This window comes from Callithrix jacchus, chromosome 7 (genome assembly GCF_049354715.1).
Source record: "Callithrix jacchus isolate 240 chromosome 7, calJac240_pri, whole genome shotgun sequence".
Classification (NCBI taxonomy): Eukaryota; Metazoa; Chordata; class Mammalia; order Primates; family Cebidae; genus Callithrix; species Callithrix jacchus.
Window position 1 is genome coordinate 79448204 of NC_133508.1, and position 24031 is coordinate 79472234.

The 24031-nt window shown below is 41.5% G+C and overlaps 1 protein-coding gene across 2 annotated transcripts; it reads right to left on the reverse strand.

Annotated features, from left to right (window-relative positions):
- Nucleotides 1–517: 517 nt before the first annotated feature.
- SVBP (small vasohibin binding protein) lies at nucleotides 518–8964 on the reverse strand. Of its 2 annotated transcripts, none has more exons than XM_009001044.5 (3): nucleotides 8820–8964; nucleotides 8047–8196; nucleotides 518–943 (listed from the first exon to the last, which is right to left on the reverse strand). In XM_009001044.5, exons 2-3 carry the CDS (start codon nucleotides 8158–8160, stop codon nucleotides 857–859), a joined length of 201 nt encoding a protein of 66 aa, XP_008999292.1. In that variant the 5' UTR covers nucleotides 8161–8196; nucleotides 8820–8964; the 3' UTR covers nucleotides 518–856. The 2 variants fall into 2 exon arrangements, with proteins under 2 accessions (XP_008999292.1, XP_008999293.1); XM_009001045.5 differs by having other exon boundaries at nucleotides 8047–8221.
- Between the last annotated feature and the right edge of the window lie 15067 nt (nucleotides 8965–24031).

The following is a 24031-nucleotide window of genomic DNA, read 5'->3' on the forward strand; positions in this document are numbered from 1 at the left end:
TATGAATTACCATTCCTGATACAAATGCCAGAAGCAGAAACAACCTTACATTTCTACACCTAAAAATGGCAGTGGGATGGCAGAGGGGCAGTGGCTGGTTTCTGAGGGACGTCTGAATATTCCCATCACAAATCCATTTCTAGGTCTGATAAGGTAGCCACCAAAACTAAAAGCACCTGCACTCCCCTCTTGCTGTTGACACAAGCCTGCTGCTAGCTCTCCACAATCACTGGTGAGGGAATCCTAGCTTCAGGCCTCTGACTCTGACTAGTGACTCATCTGGGAGTAAAGGGGTCACATATTTCTTCTGTGTGCCTACAAACTAGGGATCAGCAGGGTCTGCAAAGTTTTAGCCCCAGGAAGAATGAAAACTGGAGGCAGTCATGTTCTTTCTCTCCTCCACCCAGCTCCTGAAGGAGAAAGGGTACCTTCCACTCACCTCGACCTTTCTTACCTATTAACATTATTTTGTACTCCATTTTCTATGGCTAGGCACTTGCTAAAGTATAAGCAAATAAACATTTTATTAGTATTTTATTTGTATTTTTGGAGAAGATATAGAGTTTCATGAGAAACTGATTTTTCTCAAACAATAGAAAAAGTTTTTTTTTAATAAAAACCAAAACAAAAACCACTGTCTTAGAAGAGGAAAACAAGTCCCTTCAGCAAGCATGCAGCCAATTCAGATTGGAGGAACCAGTGAAGTAGAAGTTACACATAGGAAATAAGTTCAGATTTATCCACAAATGTCTTCTGGTCTAGTTCTGTAAGGCTCCAAATGGGCCATCTCAGCTTAAAACTGGGAACACCCTCAAACAAAGCTCCCAGGGTCCCATCTAGTTTGAACACAGGGGACTCATTCTCCAGGAGGCTGCATCTGTTTACAGAACTCATCAAACTGCTGCTGCTCCAGTTCTGTCATGACTCTGTTGAGGGCATAGATCTGAATGACAGAAAGAGATACAACTGTTAGCAATGGAAGCAGCTGCTCAACGCATCTTCTGACATAACAGGTGGGTGTCATCTGAAAATACCAAAATTTCAGCAGTAGTGGTAATGCAGGGACAGTGATCTGGGAATAAGATTGTCAGATATTAGTTCTATCTGGAGAATCAGGAAAGCGGCAGTGAAGCAGGTGGCTTGATTTGGTCTTTAAGGGATTAGTAGGATCCCCAGAAAACAAGTTTCTTCAGGAAGCATGTGGCCAATTCAGATTGGAGGAACCAGTGAAGTGTAAGTTACATATAGTAAGATCAGATTTGTCCACATATATCTTCTGGCCTAGTTCTGTAAGGCTCCAAATGGGCCATCTCATGGGACATGATAGATGTGTGGGGGGATATTATGTGTAAATAAATGTACAGAGTCTGTTCTGGAAACTTCAAGTATGCCAATATGAAGGATATTTTAGAGTAGGGGTTGGGGAACTGGAGAAAGCAAAAAAATTATGTTGAGGTCTTAAATGCCATGCCAAGGAATCTGGATTTTATCTGGCAGATTCTGGAGAGCCAGCAAAGATAAGTGTGCAGGGGAGCAATGCGAATATACATAGTATATATATAAGCTAGCCATATATATATATATATTTATATATATTTGAGACAGAGTCTTCCTCCGTCACCCAGGCTACAGTGCAGTGGTATGATCTCAGCTCACTGCAACCTCTGCCTCCTGGGTTCAAGTGATTCTCCTGCTTCAGCCTCCTGAGTAGCTGAGATTACAGGTGCCCGCCACCCCACCTGGCTAATTTTTGTATTTTTAGTAGAGACGAGGTTTCATCATGTTGGCCAGGCTGGTCTCAAACTCCTGACCTTATGTGATCCACCTGCCTCAGCCTCCCCAAGTGCTGGGATTACATGTGTGAACCACTGCACCCAGCCATAAGCAAAGTGATTCCATCTGTGCTTTAGGAGGCATCTGTTACAACAGTCCAGGAAGGAGGTCGTGGGAATTGCCTATGGCAGGCAGTGGTGATGGAAAGAAGATGGCAAAAGACATTTTCAGGTGAAAGACAGGGTAACTACCCTTATTCCTCACCTTTCTTTATTCTTACAGTAATTAATCTGAGGAACAGAAACAGATCACAAAACTTTCTAATTTGTAGAAGAAAAAAATGAGAGTGTGTGTGTAGAGGAGCTATAACTTGATTAATTGAAAAGACAAGGAAGGGGAGAAAAATGAAACTTAGAGGTGGGACAAATAGAAAATACAAAATAAGAGCAGAAACCAATGAAAAAGCAACCATACCTACAATAGAGAGGACCACCAAGACTGCAAGATGGTTCTTTAAAATACTAACAATATCCTTGCAACCTGACACAACAGATCAACATAATAAGGGAGTGGGCACAAATAAACATTATTGGGAACTAGAAAGAACACTTAACTACTGACATGACAGAAATGAAAATGAAACATTATGAATTCTGTGCCAACACATTTGACAACCTAAATGAAACAAGTTCCTAGGAAAAGTAAAATGATCAAAACTGACTAAAAAGCTTGAATGATCTTGTCATCTTTAAGGAAAATGGCATTCTATACAGTGACGAAAATAGTTACTAACACTACCATAAATGATTCTTGAAATGCAGAATACTACTGATGAAACTGGTAAATTTTATGTATATTTTACCGTAATAACAATAAACTTGAATGGTTAAAAAAGTGCTGAGTGAAGAGAGCCAGTCACAGTAACATATATAAAAGTTCAGAAACATGCAAAACTAAACAATATATTGTTACACTACAATATTATTTAGAGGTATGCAGAGAGCCAATTAACATAGAACAGCAAGAATGGTTAGCATAAAATTCAGCAAAGAGGGTACTGCTGGTGGGAAAGGTGAGGCACATGACCAGAAGCAGGGAACGCAGAGTTTCCCAGTTACTGGTCATGTTCTATAGTTGGGTGTTTTATTCTTAAGCTCCACACCTATGTTATATAAATATACTTTTAACACACACATATATATGTATTTTAAAACTTCTGCTTGCTTCATTCAGTAAATATTTACTGAGCATTTGTAATTTGCACATTGCTGTGCTAGGGACTGAGAGGGATATTAAATAGCTTCTCACAGACCTCCAGATCAAGGAGACGAGATGGTAGGAGAAACAGGGGACTCACAATAGGTCAGGGTGTCCAGGCTAAAGAATGACTTTCTGTTAGGAAGGACCCCTAGCAGTGTCAAATGGTGCTTCCACTGCCAATGTGCCTTCCATTCCCATTCACCTCCCACATCTCTCCTTCACATCTAACTTTCTGGCATCTCTGCAGCATTGAATAGAAACTGTCTCTTCTTCCCCACACATAGTCTTGTCTCATTACACTGCAGGTAATAAAGATTAAAAAAAACGAAAACAAAAACAAAAAACCCAGGCCAGGTGCAGTGACTCATGCGTGTAATCCTAGCACTTTGGGAGGCCAGGGTGGGCAGATCATGAGGTTAGGAGTTTGAGACCAGCCTGGCCAATTGGTGAAACTCTGTCTATAATAAAAATACAAAAATTAGCTGGGCATGGTGGCAGGTGCCTGTAATCGCAGCTACTTGGCAGGCTGAGGCAGGAGAATGGCTTGAACCTGGGAGGCTGAGGTTGCAGTGAGCCAAGATTGTGCCACTGCCCTCCATCCTGGGTGACAGAGCAAGATTCCATTTAAAACAAAATAAAACAAAACAAAACAACACAACCAGCCAACCAAATAAAAAACCCAGCAAGGCAGCTGTAGGGGGCAAGGCAAAAAACAACAAAGATCAGAAAATGTTTCAAACATAGGCCTCCCCCTCATTAACTGTAAGACTCTACTCACATCACTTTAAAGTGAGGATAATACTGCTTACCTCACAGGGCCATATATTTTACGTACTGAATTTACCAAGGTTAAATGGGAGTCATAATAACTCCTGCTTTGAAGCCCTGGTGTGAGGACTACATGTGGCCATGCATGTGCAGACTTGGCCTGGTCCTGGCACATCTCAAGAGCTCCATAGGTCCAGCTGCTGCTAGAGTGCACCAACGTTGCATTTCAGCAGGTCAAGAGGAACTCAGCAGATGCTCAACTTAGAGTCCACACAATAAAAGCAGACTGCCTGCTTGGAAACACAAGATTATTCCTGATCATAATCAATGCTATTTACCAAATGAATCCTCTGTGCCCAGTACTGCACTACAGGCTTTATATATAATATTTCTATTCCTTTTAACAGTCTTCTGAGGTAGATATTATCCTCAATTTACCAAGGAGGAATTGATGAACTGGGATTCAGAGAGGTTAAGTATCTTGTGTAACATCACATGGAAAGACTGGGATTTATGGAGGAGCTGAGATTTGAAGTCAGACAAATACATTTAACCTGTAGAACTTTACAGAAGGGTTTCAATAAAAGCATGAACAATGTCCTCAACATCTGTCCTTACAATAAATATGTACAGAGGACAGGTTCATAGGGCTTTTTAAAAAATAGATTTTAATATAATGACTATGTGTACATAGACAACTAAGAATAGGAAAAAACTCCAAATTAATGTTTTAACAAATTACAAGCTGTTACTAAAGACCATATGCTTGAATTAAAAAAAAAAAAATAGGAAAACAGATAATGTCTCTCATTCAACCTAGCAGTTTATCCACTCTCTTTTAATAGATCTAGCATATTACAGTGGTATAACTTTATCTTTTTTAACACTTCACATAAAAATATGTGTGCCCTTTCCTACTTGTAATAATTAGTAGTCTCTAAAATGGCAAAACAAACTTAATTTACATTAGCAAATAAAAGTGAGAATTTGTACAGCTAGGCTCAGCAGCAAAAATTAAGAATAAGAAGGAAAGGTGAAAAGGTGGCAGATGTCATATAGAACGGGGACTTCCATGAAGGTCTGTGCCCTGTGGCCAAACACAGTTAACATTCCACCATTTTTTCGTTGCTCTTAAATGAGCAAAACCAAATTCTTCTTTATTTAATAAAATATTAAATCTTTATTTTCCTCCCACATAATGTGTGATCAGGTAAGGCAGAGATAAGTCCCACCGTCACTGGGGACAGCAGCAACATAGACTTCAGAAACAGCCTTGAATTATCAGTAACATTCTCCCCTAGTGACATCAGAAGGAATGCATCTAATAACAAATTTGCAATGTTGTCACACTGTTCTAAATTTATTTGATTAGTTTATCTGGAAGAACTTAATACATTATTTAAAAGAACAGTAAATTATTTTCTTGCTCTGAAAAAATAATGTTTTTTTCACATCTTAAAACATTTGAGTGTGCTTTTGCAAAAGGAGTTGCAAGATTATGAAAGCTGGGTTTGCAGAATGGCCATGTACAAGTTCGTATTTATAAGAACCTGGCAATCTGCCTATAATTTGCCTCTACAAACAGAGTTCCTTGCACTATTTTAAAAAACAGGCTTAAAATTTTCCCCTATTCATTCTACTTGTAGAGCAAAGAGGTACGTACTTTTCAAGTATTCCATGGTAAAAGGTAATTTTTTTGGCAAATTTTAAGCTGTTAAGCTTTTAAGACCAAAATATTTATGTGAAAAAAAAACATGCCTAGTCAATACATTTCTTTTATAGCCAAATGCTCTTGTCTTTTAAAGAATGAAGAAAAACACTGATTTGCTAAGAAGGAGCACACTGGAAAAAGCCATTTTAAAGTACTGAAGAATGAGAAGTATTTTTTTTCTACTGATGAAAATTATCAGAAAAGCTATCCAGTCTGTTGTCTTTACCTAGTTTTAATAAATCTTTTCAAAATGATGGTCAAGAAATCTTTAGAAAACTGGAAGAGGAGATGCTCTTTTATAGCATGAAAGGAATTAAATTAATTGTAGAAATTCTCATTATATTTTGGCTTTGGTTCTTCAGAAGAAATACTCATTTAACTTCTGCAGTCTGTTGTGTTTGAACACCATCTACCTGAGACAGGAGCCCAAGCATCCCTTCATCATCAAAAGCCAAAATTGGATTCAAAGGAATTTCTGGACTCTTACTGTTGGTGACATCTAATCTGGATGGTTTTGATCAAATGGGTAAATTTATAATTTCTTCAACATTTTCATTCTGAACAGCTGTCCATTTTCATTTGGTTTTCCAAACTGGGGGTGCTCTCCACAGTCACTTTTGATTGGTGAGAGGTAACCACATATGGGCTGGCAACTGGTTCTCCATTTCCCAGAGCATTTGTCATACACAGAAGTGCAGACAACTGTTCCTCCAGTGGGAGCTCCCTTGGCTATATTACCATTTCTCTGATCAATGGTTTTCTTATCTGTAGCTTCTGTTCTCCTGCTTCAGGGCTGTTTCTTATAGCAACCCTCATATTACTCACCAAAGCACAATGCAGTCACATCATGTGGGGACCTGGATCCAGGTGGGAACGGGGAGGTAAAGGACCACAGCTCTCAGGTGGTCTGCCTTAATCCAAAAGTAGATTTCAATTTACAGATTAACTTCAAGTGCACTAGTTTACTTACTATGTTTACTGCCTTGCTGAAATGCAAGATCCCTGAAGGGAGGGATTCTTTTCTGCTTTGTCATCATGTACCACAAATTCCTAGAACAGTGCCTTGCACATACTAACAGCTCAATATTTAATGAATCAATCAGATTAACAAAAACTAAAAGTTGACAATATCAAGTGTTAGGAAAAAAAAATGAGGAATGAGAATGCTCTTACACTGCTAGTGGGAGTGTAAATGTATACAAGTCCTTTCAAAGCAATTTGGCAGGTTGGCTCACGCCTGTAATCCCAGCACATTGGGAGGCCAAGGTGGATGGGTCATTTGAGGTCAGGAGTTTCAGACCAGCCTGGCCAACATGGTGAAACCATGTCTCTACTAAAAATACAAAAATTAGCTGGGCATGATGGCGCATGCCTGTAATCCCAGCTACTCAGGAGGCTGAGGCAGAATCGTTTGAACCTGGGAGGCAGAGGTTGCAGTGAGCCGAGATTGCACCACTTCACTCCAGTCTGGGCCACAGAGCGAGACTCCATCTCAAAAAACAAACCAAAAACCAAAAAATAAACAAACAAAAAAATCAAGCAAATTGGCAATGTCTCGTAAAATTGACAATGTACCCAGTAATTTTTCTAGTTAAATACCCTACAGAAATTCTAACGCAGGTGCCAAAGGAAACACCTAAAAGCTTTTCACTAAAGAAATGTTTGTAATGGCAGAAAATACTATAATTTAAATGGATAAATATGTTAAAATGGATGCATAAAATAGACTATTATAAAAATTAATGAGAATAAACTAGATTCTTATATTAGCATGAATAGCTCTAAAAAACAATGTAAGCAAAATAAAATGCAAGAATTTTATTAATGTAAAAACTTAAAACAAATACTATTATATATTGTTCAAGGATATTAATATATTTGAATGTAAAAGTATAAAAAAAATAGTTGTCCATGGGGAGGGGTAAAAGGATTTAAGACAGGAAATGAACAAAGCAGACAGACAAATAAAGCAAAGAGAGGGAAAAGAGACCAGCAAGCTTTTCCCTGACATTAAATACTAAAATACTCATGTGTGTATGTGGCTCAATATTGGCAGTGTAAAGTTTAAAGCTTTTTATTCTCAAATTAATGGTAAGCATTGAGAGAACAAAGGAACACACTGGTGGGTTTAAAGCTTGGGCCTCTACCTGGTCATGCCTAGCTACTTTCTGCACCAAATCCAGATCTGTGCTGCGGGTGTCTGATACTTGCGTGTTCTCTTTCATTCTGACCCCATCTCTCCCCCTATATATAATTTTTTTTCGTTTCTTCCTTCTGTCGGGTCCCTGACACAAAAGCTCCGCACCAGGCTGGGGTTCTGACACTAACTAGGCATGTGATTCTGGGCTGTCATCTCATCATTCTGGACCTCGGTGATCTCCCTTCTAAACCTAGGAGAACACCCATCCTGCCTGGAGGCAAGTAGGGCTCGCTCTCAGTTCTCTTTTCTGCTATTTCTCTATTCCAGCGCCATCTCCCGCATACTACAGGCATACAGAGCCTCCGCCTTAATCTCGCCTCCGCCTTAATCTCACCTCCGCTCTTTGTCTTTGCTTCAGCTCCTGCTGGGCTGATTTCTGTTTGGCCTTCTCAACTCTACTGACAGGTTCTTTAACTTTGGTTTTTTCTTTACGTGCAGGTGGATCCATGGCTTGACTTTTGGATATTTCTTAGGAGGCTCTGATCTGGGTGGTACAGAAAGAGGCAGATCTTAAAAAAACAAAAACAAAAACAAAAAAACCTGCCAGTCACTCCTCTAATCCTTTAGCTCCGCCCCATCCTTTGCCAGGTGAAGCAGAGTGGTCTGGTGGCAAGGACGCTGGATGTGGGGAGCAGGACCTGAGTCCCAACGCCACAACCTCGCTAAGTGTCCCCCGGGCAAGTCTCTTCCCCACTCTGAGCCTTAGTTTTCTGTCTGCAAAATGAGATAATAGTATCTTCCTGGCTTCCCTCCAGGAGAGGCTGTGTGCGGGTGAAATGCGAAGAACCCTGTGAAAGCGCTGCCCACTCTGCAGCGTGCGGCACCCAGCCCGGGACTGTCCTAATGGGACGCTGAGGCCCAGAGAGCGCCCAGGGTTTTCCCACCGCGGCCGGCCTGACAGCGACCGGCCCAACTCTGCGGCAGCCGTCGCTTCAGCGGACTGCGGGCCAGGCCCCACCGCCGCCCGGGCCCGCCCTCCGCCGCCCGGCCCCCGACCCCGCCCCGGCCCGGCCCCAGGGGACGGCCCTCTCTTCCCGCCCTCTTCCCTCTCCAGGAGGAAAATGGCGGCCGCTGGAGCCGCCAACAGAGGAGCTCAGGGGTCTGTACCTTTCCCTGCCTGGCCGCTGGACGTTGGAGCCTCCGCCGAGTTGCAGACAACGCCCCCGGTGGGAAATCCTTGTCTACTCCCCACCACTGCAACCAGCGCTGCGCGCCCACCGCCCCTCGTCCTGGGCGGGGCCGGGGCGGGGCCGCGCGCGGGGGGGGGGAGGGGGTGGGGCGCGGAGGGGCCGCGCGTGCGTAGAGAGGATGTCTGAAAATTTGCGTAGAGGGCGGGGTGGGGCGGGAAGAGCCGGTTCCGGGGCGGGGAAGAGGCGGGGCCAGGGCGGGGTGGGTGGTGTTTACGGCTCACAAAAGCTTTTTCCTGGTATATTTTCTGCAACAGCCTCTAGGTTTTAGAGAATGAGATCTTAATCCTGGAATTGGAATTGCTCAGAATTCGAATTCCGAGCCTCAGTTTCTTAATTCGAAAAGTGGGGATTGGTGATTGCCCTCTTCATTCATGAGTATATTGGGGCGGATCAAGTGAGATCCCGTTTGCCACAGTGCTTTGAAAAAGGAAATCTTGACAGAAGTACCATTAGCCATAATGGTATAAATACAGAGAAACATTCACGTTCAACTGATTACCGAGGAGATGTGAATTAAAATAGATGGCTGTCATTTTCCATGTATTACATTAGCAAGGATTGACCAAAAAAAAAAAAAAAAAAGATAGCTACCTGTCTCAGGTAGATGGTGTTCAAACACAACAGACTGCAGAAGTTAAATGAGTATTTCTTCTGAAGAACCAAAGCCAAAATATAATGAGAATTTCTACAATTAATTTAATTCCTTTCATGCTATAAAAGAGCATCTCCTCTTCCAGTTTTCTAAAGATTTCTTGACCATCATTTTGAAAAGATTTATTAAAACTAGGTAAAGACAACAGACTGGATAGCTTTTCTGATAATTTTCATCAGTAGAAAAAAAATACTTCTCATTCTTCAGTACTTTAAAATGGCTTTTTCCAGTGTGCTCCTTCTTAGCAAATCAGTGTTTTTCTTCATTCTTTAAAAGACAAGAGCATTTGGCTATAAAAGAAATGTATTGACTAGACATGTTTTTTTTTCACATAAATATTTTGGTCTTAAAAGCTTAACAGCTTAAAATGTGCCAAAAAAAATTACCTTTACCATGGAATACTTGAAAAATACATACCTTTTTGCTCTATAAGTAGACTCAATGGGGAAAAATTTAAGCCTGTTTTTTTAAAATAGTGCAAGGAACTCTGTTTGTAGAGGCAAATTATAGGCAGATTGCCAGGTTCTTATAAATACAAACTTGTACGTGGCCATTCTGCAAACCCAGCTTTCATAATCTTGCAACTCCTTTTGCAAAAGCATACTCAAATGTTTTAAAATGTGAAAAAAACATTATATTCCAGGCACTATTCTTACAGCTTCACATTAATTCCTCATAATAAGTGTGTATAATGTATACGTGTGTATTATTATCATCCCCATTTTCCACATATGAGTACAGAAGCACTGAAAAGTTTAGTGAGTTGTCTAGGGTCACACAGCTCCTAAGTGCTGAAGCAAGTATTTCAGTTGGGATTCATAGGACAATGACCTTATCCAAAGTAAAGCCATGTTTGGGTCTACTATTTACTCCACTATCAAACTAGTATGAATGAAAACAATTGATAGATGCTAAGCAAGCAATGATCTCAGCCCAGGTGGACACTCTCGCACTTCCAGTCAAACTGTAAATCGTTCCAGCCTTTCTGGAGGTCAGTTTAATACTAGGTATCAAAAGCCTTAAAAGTGAGCACATCCCCCCAAAAAGATAAATACTGTATGTTTCCATTCATATGAAGTATCTAAAACAGTCCAAGTCTAAGAAACAGAAAGTAGAATGGTGACTGCCAGTGGCTGGGAGAGAGGGAAAAGAGGAATTGTTTAAAGGGTATAGAGTTTTAAGTTTGTAAGGTGAAAAAGTTCTAGAGATCTGTTGCACACTTTTTAAAATTTTATTTAATTTTAAAAAAATAAATGGGTCTTGCTCTGTCACCCAGGTTGGGGTGCAGTGGTGCAATCACAACTCACTGTCACCTGGGCTCAAGCAATCCTCTCACCTCAGCCTTCAAAGTATCTGGAAATACAGGCACACACCATCATACCTGGCTAAGTTTTTAATTTTTTGTAGAGATGGGTCTCACTATGTTTCCCAGGGTGATCTGGAAATCCTGGGCTCAAATGATCCTCCCGCCTCAGCCTCCCAAAGTGCTGGCATTACAGATATGAGCAATTGCGCCCAGATTTTCCAAAATGTCTACAGTAAATATTTATATTTTAGCAATCAGAGGAAAGTACAATAAATATCTTTCTTTTTTTTTTTTTTTTGAGACAAGGTTTGGCTCTTTTGCCCAGGCTGGAGTGCCGTGGGGCAATCTTGGCTCTCGGCAACCTCTACCTTCTGGTTTCAAGCGATTCTTCTGTCCCAGCTTCCCGAGTAGCTGGGATTACAGGCACCTGCCACCACATCCAGCTAATTTTTTTTTTTTTTTTTTTTTTTTTTTTTTAGTAGAGATATCGTTTCACCATGTTGGCCAAGCTGGTCTCAAACTCCTGAAAACCTCATGATCCACCCACCTTGGCCTCCCAAAGTGCTGGGATACAGGTGTGAGCCACCGTGCCCAGTCTCAATAAATATCTTTTTAAAAACCCTAAACAAATGCTGATTTGATTATTATTAATAAAAGTAACCAAATTCTGATAGAATTTCAGACATCTTGACATAGTATTGGTATTTTACATTTGTGTCACATCGCATAGTTTATAAAGTTCATACAGGCTGTTGTGGGTAACCCCTCACCTGGGCACTGAGGAAGGAGAGCTGTGCAAACCCCAGGCACAATTAGTGCCTGGAGAATATCTTAGTTTATAGTGTTATTACTCAGCTATTTTCTTTATATAATCTTTCTATATAATCATATAATAACTTACTGCTTAATTTATCTAGCTTATATAAAAATACTTAGTACTTATATCTAGCATACTTAGTTCCATATAATCTTTCTATATAATCATATAACGGATGTAGTCAGAGCTGTGCTGACACATTTAGTGCTGATTTATAAAATCCTTCTATATAACCATATAGTAGTTTGTAATAGGAGGAATGCCTAGAGCAGTCACAGAACAGAAGCAGTACATGGGAAAACAGCCAGACCAGGACAAGAACCAAAGACCCAGGCGGTGGCATCCCTGCCTGAAAGGGCATACACCGTATGGCAGGCTTGGAGCAAGAGCCTCTCCTGATAAAGAAGTTGCAGTACCTTGCATCCAGTTCCGGTGGAAAGTAGGCCTCAGGCCTGAGATCCTGGAAATAACCTAGGGAGAAGAACCCCTTTGGTGTGACCAGTCACTGCGGCTATACACCCTGTCAGTCTTTTCTTGCTTCTGTGGTAGCACAAATCATCCTCCCATAAATATCTTAGAGAAGAGCACAAGTCTGTCAGCTCCCACTGCATTGGCTTACAGTATCCTTCTATTAGAAACCCTTTGAAAAAAAAAGAAACCCTTTCAAGTTTCCTTTCCCCAGATAAGAAGTATTGCCCACGACACCTGTTGCACACAGCCCACCTTGACTGGGTGACCTAATGGGGGTGGACCCCTTTTCTGTACATGACCCTCTACTACTGCTTATGGCACGGCACGCACGGCACGCATGGCCCACCTCTCTGCCCAGGTGACATAATGGGGTGGCCCCCTCGCTTGTGACTTATGTGATTGTGTATGCCCTATTACTAAGCCTATAGATGATGACCTCACGACCCTTCCCCCTGATTGTACCTAATAAATACAGATGCTCTGCATTTTCGGTGCCTCGCCTGTCTCCACTCATAGGTGGTGTGGCCCCTGAAGCCAGCTGCTCTTCTCCAGTTCTTCAACGTCCTGTCTCTTTTTTTTTTTTTTTTTGAGACGGGGTTTCGCTCTTGTTACCCAGGCTGGAGTGCAATGGCACGATCTCGGCTCACCGCAACCTCCGCCTCCTGGGTTCAGGCAATTCTCCTGCCTCAGCCTCCCGAGTAGCTGGGATTACAGGCACATGCCACCATGCCCAGCTAATTTTTTGTATTTTTAGTAGAGATGGGGTTTCACCATGTTGACCAGGATGGTCTCGATCTCTTGACCTCATGATCCACCTGCCTCGGCAGTTCCTGCACCTCAGCACAGCATAAGGGACACCGATCACCCTGTGGGGCCAACAGCCTTGCAAGCTGTGAACTAGATTACAGCTGGAACAGGGCAGGACCTTTAGAAGCCTTTACTAAGCCAGCTAAAAGCAGACCAGCTATAGGGAGTGGAGGAGTGGAAAAGTCACATGGAAGACTGGAAAAGTAGTAGTGCCACTGAGCCACTGCTGAAGGTGGAGAAGGTGAGATGAGTTGGTTTGGGAGAGGGAGGATGAGTTAGGGGTGTGTGTGTGTGTGTGTGTGTGAGAGAGAGAGAGAGAGAGAGATTATGCTTCAAGTGGCAATAGGCAAGAAGAATTGTCCAGTGAACATTTACAAGACTCTAGAAAAGCACAGAACTAGAGATACCAGTTTGGGATTCTTCATTCTTTATCGGGAAGGTGAAAGTTGGAGCCTGGAGAGAGTGAACGTTGAGACCTATTGAGGTCCCCTCCCTATTTTCCATGAGTTTGTGCTTCGTCTGTCTCTTTTGCGCATACCAGTGGACTCTTGGCCAGGCTGCAGAATTTCCTGGTCTGTTGAATGGCTAGCAAGAGTTTACATTAATATAACTGTAGAATATTTTTACAGTTGAAGTATATACTATACTAAGATTATATTCACTTTATTAAATAACCTTTTTTCTAGAGTCAAAAATTGTCTGTTTTTTATTTGCTTAATGATCTATGCATCCATTGTTTATTTTTTATTTTTAGAGATGGGCTCAAGTGATCCTCCTGCTTCAGCCTCCGAGTAGCTGGGACTATAGATATGAGCCACCATACCCAGCTATCTATGCATTGATTGTTAAGTCTTTCACAGACTCTCCATTAAAGCTATAAAATATTTGTGGGTCTGGTCACGTGAACCAGGTCATCTACCAGTGTCTTTTTTTGTTTTCTTGGCAACATCCCTCCTTAGACTCATCCTCCTCTTGCTCCAAACTCTTCCACTTGGCGTTGCTTCACAGCTCTTGTCCTAGGATTCGGGGCCTGACCACATTCTGGGGATTGTCTTCTCGTTTCTCCTGTGTCAAATCCCCTGCTCTGGATCTTACGTTTTTCCATTCTTGGTTTATTCTCTCATTTTGGAGGAGCACGTTCTCCATTAACTCCCCAGAAAGGGTTCATGGAAGGTAAATTTTTGAGTCCTTGCTTGTCGAAAAATGGCTTTATTTTCTTTGATCTTTGAGTGACAGATTTCCACTTGGAAATTATTTTCCCTCAGAAGTTTAAAGGCATCGATTCATTGTCATCTAGCTTCTCATGTGGCTAGACTCTTGAGGAGACTGATTTATTCTGACTTCTGTTACTTCCTGTATATTTTGTTGTTTGTTACTTTTTGGAAGCCTTTAGAATATTTTTTTTTCCTTTATCCTTAATGTTCTGAATGCTCTTAATAAACTGTCCTGTAAGTATTTTTCATTCATTATGCTAAGCACTGGGTGGCCCCCTTTCAATTGGGAAACCTAGTCTTCCATTCTGGGAAATGTTCCCTGTGATCAGTTTCTCTCTCTCTGTATATGTTGTTTAACAAAAAGAGACAAGGTCTCCCTATGTTGGCCAGGCTGGTCTTGAACTCCTGGCTTCAAGTGATCTTCCTGCCTCAGTCTCCCAAAGTGCTGGGATTATAGGTGTGAGCTGCCACGCCCAGCCAGTTTCCCTGATTTTACATTTTTCTTCATGTTCCATTTCTTGGTTTTGTTTATTCTGTTCTACAAGAGAGTTTCCTGAGCTGTATCCCCTGGTTTTTCTATTGAACTTTTTCATTTCTGCTACAAAAATGTTAATTTCCAAGAGTTTTTTTTGTTCCCCAACTTTCCTTTTTGATTGCTGCTTGCTCTTATGTTGTGAATTCAGGACCTGCTCTTATTTCATCTTTCTGAAGATGCCAACTGTAATTTTCTGCTGTTTTCTTCTGCTTCCTAGATTGTCTCTGTTGTGTATTTTGGTCTCTGGCTTTCAAGTTGGAGCTTTTCCTCAGACAATAACAGCTACCATTGAGTATCAGCCCCTGTTCTAAGTGTTTGGCTTGTTTTAGCTAAGTTAATCTTTACAACAACCCTATGAGGTAGGGCCAGGCCCAGGTCCCTCCCAGCCCAGGCCTGGAAGGGTCTCAGCTGAGAATTTCTTCTTGCTGATTGACGTCAGGAACCCTTTATCTGATGTTTCCACCAATCCTGCCTCCCTCTGCAGGCACCTGGGTTAGATTTAAGTTTTTGCTAGATCTGTTACTAGTCAGCTCTCTGTTTTCCTTCATTGAAAAAATGTATTGACATCTCTATTTCACAGTTACTTACTGTCCTGTTCTCTTTTTCCTTTCCTTCTGTATTCCAAGATTGTCATTTTAGCTCATTTTGGGAGGTAACAGAGATAAATATTTGTGTTCAGTGAGCCATGTTTATTTAACCGGAAATCCAGAGCTCTGTCTCCCTCTTTAAGTCAGGAAGCATACAGACCAAAAAAATTATAGTGATTATTACTAGATTCTGGGATTATGATGAGATATCTATATCTATATCTGCATCTGTTTTTCTCACTCATAGAGTTAGAAGTCAAAAAAGAACATTTCAGATAAGAAATTCATTTTATGATGTGATTTAGACTATCAGATAAAATGCTTCTTGAGGAAGCAGTAAAAATATTATGACAAGTTGTATATTGGTATAATTACTTTGGAAAGCAATTTAGTATCATCTATGACCTGGCAATACCACTTCTAGGTATATTCTCAGGATGGCTCTACATTTAAAATTATTAAGGAGTTCAGAGAGCTTCAGTTTATATGAGTTATATTTTTTGAATTTTTCCATATTAGAAATTAAAACTGACTCGGTGTGGTGGCTCATGCCTGTAATTCAGCACTTTGGGGAGTTAAGGTGCAAGGATCACCTGAGACGAGGAGTTTGAGACCAGCCTGGGCAACATAGTGAGACCCCATTTCTACAAAAAAAATTTTAAAAATAGCTGGGCTTTGTGGCATGCACCTGTAGTCCGAGCTACTAGGGAGGCTGAGGCAAGAGGATCACTTGAGCCTAGGAGTTCAAGGCTGCAGTGAGCTATGATTGTGCCCTTGTACTCCATCCTAGGTGACAGAGCTAGACCCTATCTCTTAAAAAAAAAAAAAGAAAACTGATAAAAATTAAATATAATTATTACTTCTTTTAAAAATAAAAATAATACACAAATTACATGTCAACAAAACGTATTTATGAAAAGCAAATTTTGAAACAAAAATATTACTGAGAAGAGTGGCACTGCTTTATATTTATATAAATATTTTTTTTTTAATTAACTAATTTTGGGAGGCCGAGGCGGGTGGATCACGAGGTCAACAGATCGAGACCATCCTGGTCAACATGGTGAAACCCTGTCTCTACTAAAAATACAAAATATTAGCTGGGCATGGTGGCGCGTGCCTGTAATCCCAGCTACTCAGGAGGCTGAGGCAGGAGAATTGCCTGAACCCAGGAGGCGGAGGTTGTGGTGAGACGAGGTCGCGCCATTGCACTCCAGTTAATTAAAAATTAATTAACTGGATACTAGTCAGGAGGGGACTCAAGATGGCGCTGTGAGAACAACCCAGGATTGGAGCCCGCGTTGAATCCGCAAACGATGAGTCAGTGCTGCATTTCCAGACTGATCTTTGTTGCCCACAGAACGGGGAAACTCCCAAGTATAAAAAGACACAGGACGCCAGGCAGTAGGTCTGCCTGGCGAAGCCGGCAGCCGGGGCGGCGGCGGCCGGCCCTACCCAGCAATCCCCACAGGGCGCGCTTGTCCGGGTGCCTTGTTGAACCGGCAACCTGAGACTTGAGAGGGCTGGACTTGAGACTGAACGAGACTTGCACAGTAGCCCAGCCCAGGGGATTGCAGGGACAGATCGTTTGGGATACCCAGTGGGACGAACAAAACCGCGATTTCAAACTATCCCGGGCAGACGGTCCAAGACGCTCTGTGGGGGAGGGGCGTCCACCACTACGGAGGCAACCTGCCCCAACTGATATACACGCCCACTGCTGACGCAGCCAGCCGTTGCCGAGGCAACCCGCCCCAACTGAGATACACGCCCACTGCTGACGCAGCCTGCCGTTGCTGAGGCAACACGCTACAACGAAGAGACTCCGCCGCAGGGCGTGGCGGAGACCACAGCAGAGCCGGCAGGAACAGCGCGAATCACACAACAGCAGGGCGGAGCCTCGGCAGCCAAACAGTGGCTAGTCTGCCTTCGAGCTGGGCAGGACACCTGATCGGACATCCAAAAATAAAGCCCAAACCCCTCAACACAGAGCATTTGAGAAAAAAAAAAAAGGGTTGTTTAATGAGCTGTGTTGCAGCAGAATCAAACATAGCAGCCTAACAGCCCTGAATGAACAACAGAGTGCACAGCTCAGCAATTAAACCCCTATAAAGTACAAACTGTCTCCTCAAGCAGCTCCCTGACCCCTCTATATCCAAAAGACTGTCATTAGGCAGGCATCATCCTGGGACAAAGAGAGCAGAAAAAGAAACTGGTAGCATCCCTCGCTGTGCCACGGCTACTAGAGGTGCACCCCAGACAAGCAGGGTCTAGAGCGGACCTCAACAGTCGTACAGCGAAAGGGCTAGACTGGTAGAAGGAAAACCAAGCAACAGAAATACTTCATCATCAACATTCTGGGTGTCCACTCAGAGACCCAAACGAAAAGTCAGCAACTACGCAGATGACCAGCGGAAAAATCCACAAAGATGGGAAGAAACCAGCGCAAAAAGGAGGAAAACACCCGAAACCAGAACACATCGCCTCCTAGAAAGGACCAAAACTCCTCACCAGCAAGGGAACAAAGCTGGACGGAGAATGACTGTGACGAAATGATGGAATTAGACTTCAGAAGATGGATAATGAGAAACTTTTGTGAGCTAAAAGATCATGTATTAAATCAATGCAAAGAAACTAAGAACCTTGAAAAAAGATTTGAAAAAAGATTCGAGGAAATGATAACAAGAATGGATACCTTAGAGAGGAATATGAATGAATTAAAGGAGCTGAAAAACACAATACGAGAACTTCGCGAAGCAAACGCAAGTTTCAATAGCCGAATTGACCAAGCAGAAGAAAGAATATTTGAAGTCGAAGACCAACTCAATGAAATAAAACGAGAAACCAAGATCAGAGAAAAAAGCGCAAAAAGGAATGAACAAAGTCTCCAAGAAATGTGGGACTATGTGAAAAGACCTAACCTACGTTTGATAGGTGTACCAGAAGGGGACGAAGAGAATGAATCCCAGCTGGAAAATACTCTTCAGGACATCATCCAGGAAAATTTCCCCCACCTAGCAAGACAGGCCAACACTCAATTGCAGGAAATACAGAGAACACCACAAAGATATTCCGCAAGAAGAGCAACCCCAAGGCACATAATCATCAGATTCAACAGGGTTCAAATAAAGGAGAGAATACTAAGGGCAGCCAGAGAGAAAGGTCAGGTCACCCACAAAGGGAAGCCCATCAGACTCACAGCAGATCTCTCGGCAGAAACACTACAAGCCAGAAGAGAGTGGGGGCCAATATTCAACATTCTTAAAGAAAAGAACTTTCAACCCAGAATTTCATATCCAGCCAAACTGAGCTTCACAAGTGAAGGAAGAATAAAATCCTTTGCGAACAAGCAAGTACTCAGAGATTTTGTCACCACCAGGCCTGCTTTACAAGAGCTCCTAAAAGAGGCACTACACATAGAAAGGATCAATCAGTACCAGCCATTCCAAAATCACACTGAATGCTAAAGAGCTTCAACATAATGAAGAATCTACAACAACTAACAGGCAAAACAGCCACTTAGCATCAAAATGGCAGTATCAAATTCACACATAACAATATTAACCCTAAATGTAAATGGACTAAATGCACCAATCAAAAGACACAGACTGGCAAATTGGATAAAAATCCAAAACCCATCAGTGTGCTGTATCCAGGAAACCCATCTCACATGCAAGGATACACAAAGGCTCAAAATAAAGGGATGGAGGAAGATTTACCAAGCTAATGGAAAGCAAAAAAAAGCAGGAGTTGCAATTCTCATCTCTGATAAAATAGACTTTAAAGCAACAAAGATCAAAAGAGACAAAGAAGGCCATTACATAATGGTAAAAGGATCGATACAACAAGAAGAGCTAACGATCCTAAACATATATGGACCCAACACAGGAGCACCCAGATACATAAGGCAAGTTCTTAATGACTTACAGAAGGACTTAGACTCCCACACAATAATTGTGGGAGACTTTAACACTCCACTGTCAATACTAGACAGATCAACCAGACAGAAAATCAACAAGGATACCCAGGGCTTGAACTCAGACCTGGAGCAAGCAAACCTGGTGGACATTACAGAACTCTCCACCCCAAATCCACAGAATACACATTCTTCTCAGCACCACATCACACATACTCTAAAATTGACCACATAATTGGAAGTAAAGCACTGCTCAACAAATGCAAAACAACTGAAATCATAACAAACAGCCTCTCAGACCATAGTGCAATCAAGTTAGAACTCAGAATTCAGAAACCGACCCAGAATCGCACAGCTTCATGGAAACTGAACAACTGGCTCTTGAATGTTGACTGGGTAAACAACGAAATGAAGGCAGAAATAAAGAAGTTCTTCGAAACCAATGAGAACGAAGACACAACGTGCCAGAACCTCTGGGACACATTTAAAGCAGTCTCTAGAGGAAAGTATATAGCAATAAGTGTCCATATGAGGAGAATGGAGAGATCCAAAATTGACACCCTATCGTCAAAATTGAAAGAGTTAGAGGAGCAAGATCAAAAAAACTCAAAACCCAGCAGAAGACAAGAAATTACTAAGATCAGAGCTGAGCTGAAGGAGATTGAGACACGAAAAACCCTTCAAAAAATCAATAAATCCAAGAGCTGGTTTTTTGAAAAGATCAACAAAATAGACAGACCACTAGCCAGATTGATTAAAAAGAAAAGAGAGAACAACCAAATAGATGCAATAAAAAATGATAAAGGGGAAATCACCACAGATTCCACAGAAATTCAAACTATCATCAGAGAATATTACAAACAACTCTATGCACATAAACTAGTAAACCTGGAAGAAATGGATAAATTCCTGGACTCCTGTGTCCTCCCAAGCCTAAACCAGGAGGAAGCTGAAACTATGAATAGACCAATAACAAGGTCTGAAGTTGAGGCAGCAATTAAGAGCCTACCTCACAAAAAAAGCCCAGGTCCAGACGGGTTCACAGCCGAATTCTACCAGACACACAAGGAGGAGCTGGTACCATTCCTTCTAAAACTATTTCAAACAATCCAAAAAGAGGGAATCCTTCCCAAATCATTTTATGAGACCAACATCATTCTGATACCAAAACCCGGCAGAGACCCAACGAGAAAAGAAAACTTCAGGCCAATATCCATGATGAACATAGATGCAAAAATCTTCAATAAAATATTGGCAAGCCGATTGCAACAGCAAATCAAAAAACTTATTCATCATGATCAAGTAGGATTCATCCCGGGGATGCAAGGCTGGTTCAACATACGCAAGTCTATCAACGTAATTCACCACATAAACAGAACCAAAAACAAAAACCACATGATTATCTCAATTGACGCAGAGAAGGCATTTGACAAAATTCAACAGCCCTTTATGCTAAAAACCCTCAATAAACTCGGTATCGATGGAACGTATCTCAAAGTAATAAAAGCTATTTATGACAAACCAACAGCCAATATCATACTGAATGGGCAAAAACTGGAAGCATTCCCTTTGAAATCTGGTACTAGACAAGGATGCCCTCTCTCACCACTTCTATTCAATATAGTACTGGAAGTTCTAGCCAGAGCAATCAGGCAAGAAAAAGAAATAAAGGTTATTCAAATAGGAAAGGTGGAAGCCAAATTGTCTCTATTTGCAGACGACATGATAGTATACCTAGAAGACCCCATCGCCTCAGCCCAAAAACTCCTGAAACTGATAAACAACTTCAGCAAAGTCTCAGGATATAAAATCAATGTGCAAAAATCACAAGCATTCGTCTACACCAATAACAGACTTAAAGAAAGCCAAATCAAGAGCGAACTGCCATTCGCAATTGCTACAAAAAGAATAAAATACCTTGGAATACAACTCACAAGGAACGTAAGGGACCTCTTCAAGGAGAACTACAAACCACTGCTCAACGAAATCAGAGAGGACACAAACAGATGGAGAAACATTCCATGTTCATGGTTAGGAAGAATTAATATCGTGAAAATGGCTATACTGCCCAAAGTAATTTACAGAATCAACGCTATCCCCATCAAGCTACCATTGACTTTCTTCACAGAACTGGAAAAAACCACCATAAACTTCATGTGGAATCAAAAGAGAGCCCGCATAGCCAAGTCAATTCTAAGCAAAAAGAACACAGCGGGGGGCATCACACTACCGGATTTCAAACTATACTACAAGGCTACAGTAATCAAAACGGCATGGTACTGGTACCAAAACAGAGATATGGACCAATGGAACAAAACAGAGGCACCGGAGGCAACACAACATACATACAACTATACAATCTTTGATAAACCTGACAAAAGCAAGCAATGGGGCAAGGATTCCATGTTTAACAAATGGTGTTGGGAAAACTGGCTAGCCATGTGCAGAAAGCAGAAACTGGACCCCTTCCTGACACCTTACACTAAAATTAACTCCAGATGGATTAAAGACTTAAACATAAGACCTGGCACCATAAAAACCCTAGAAGGAAATCTAGGCAAAACTATCCAGGACATAGGAGTAGGCAAGGACTTCATGAACAAAACACCAAGAGCATTGGCAACAAAAGCCAAAATAGACAAATGGGACCTAATGAAACTCCACAGCTTCTGCACGGCAAAAGAAACAGTCACTAGAGTGGATCGGCAACCAACAGAATGGGAAAAAATTTTCTCAGTCTACCCATCTGACAAAGGGCTGATATCCAGAATTTACAAACAACTCAAGCAGATTTACAGGAAAAAAACAAACAAGCCCATTCAAAAGTGGGCAAAGGATATGAACAGATACTTTACGAAAGAAGACATATATGAGGCCAACAATCATATGAAAAAATGCTCATCGTCACTGGTCATCAGAGAGATGCAAATCAAAACCACATTGAGATACCATCTCACGCCAGTTAGAATGGCGATCATTAAAAAATCTGGAGACAACAGATGCTGGAGAGGATGTGGAGAAAAAGGAACACTTCTACACTGTTGGTGGGAGTGTAAATTAGTTCAACCATTGTGGAAGACAGTGTGGCGATTCCTCAAGGCCTTAGAAATAGAAATTCCATTTGACCCAGCAATCCCATTACTGGGTATATATCCAAAAGACTATAAATCGTTCTACTATAAGGACACATGTACACGAATGTTCATTGCAGCACTGTTTACAATAGCAAAGACCTGGAATCAACCCAAATGCCCACTGATAATAGACTGGATTGGGAAAATGTGGCACATATACACCATGGAATATTATGCAGCAATCAGAAATGATGAGTTCGTGTCGTTTGTAGGGACATGGATGAATCTGGAAAACACCATCCTCAGCAAACTGACACAAGAACAGAAAATGAAACACCGCATATTCTCACTCATAGGTGGGTGATGAAAAATGAGAACACATGGCCACAGAAAGGGGAGTACTAAACACTGGGGTCTATTGGGGGGAAAAGGGGAGGGCCAGTGGGAGGGGGAGGTGGGGAGGGATAGCCTGGGGAGAAATGCCAAATGTGGGTGAAGGGGAGAAGAAAAGCAAAGCACACTGCATGTGTGTACCTACGCAACTGTCTTGCATGCTCTGCTCATGTACCCCAAAACCTATAATCCAATAAAAAATTAAAAAAAAAAAATTAATTAACTAATTTTTTTTTTTGAGACCGAGTGTCACCCACACTGGAGTGCAGTGGTACGATCTCAGCTCACTGTAACCTCCACCTCCCAGGTTCAAGCAAATCTCGTGCCTCAGCCTCCTGAGTAGCTGGGATTATAGGAGCATGCCACCATGCTTGGCTAATTTTTGTACTTTTAGCAGAAACAGGATTTCGCCATGTTGGCTAGGATGGTCTCTAACTCCTGACCTCAGGTGATCCGGCTGCCTCGGCCTCCCAAAGTCCTAGGATTACGCATGTGAGCCACCACACCTGACCCTAATTAATTTTTAATTGACACATATGGTACATATTCATGGGGTATGGTACATATCAGGGGTATCAGGGTAATAAACATATGTATCATCTCAAACATTTGTCATTGTTATATGTTGGGGACATTCAATATCCTTTCTTCTTTATTTGAAACTACATAATATATTATTGTTAACTATGCTCATCCTACAGTGCTACAAAACACTAGAAGTTTTTCCTCCTACCTAGCTGTGATTTTGTGTTATTGAACAAATCTCTCCCTATCCTCCCCTTCCCTCTCCAGCCTCTAGTAACTTCTATTCTGTTTTTTTACTTCTATGAGATTAATTTCTTTTTAACATCTATGAGTGGGAACATGTGGTATTTAACTTTCTGTGCCTGGCTTATTTCCCTTAACATAATGTCTTCTAGTTCCATCCATGTCTCTTTGAATGACAGGATTTTATTCTTTTTAATGGCTGTAAATCTTTTAGATGTCTGGCTCAATAGAAGACCGCTGTATTCTCAAGCCAGCTATATCTTTCAGTCTGCTGCAATATGTTTTGTGGTTGATGTGTATGTAATTGGAAAAGGAACATTTCATTAGCCTTTTCAGTTAATCGTGGATGTTCTTTGATAAGACACCAAAACTCAGCAAGTGGTAGTTTTTTAAAGTTTTATTGTAACATGAAATCTGAAACCATAGCAATGACCTTTTTATACTCTATTATAGCAACACTCACAGTTTTTTTTGCATTTTGAATGAATGTTTTACCCATGCAGGGTTTTGTCAACACATGCATTGGTCATTTGGAAGTTGCCGGGTCACTGAGTTATGCACATCTTCTAAATGTTGACACATTTCATTA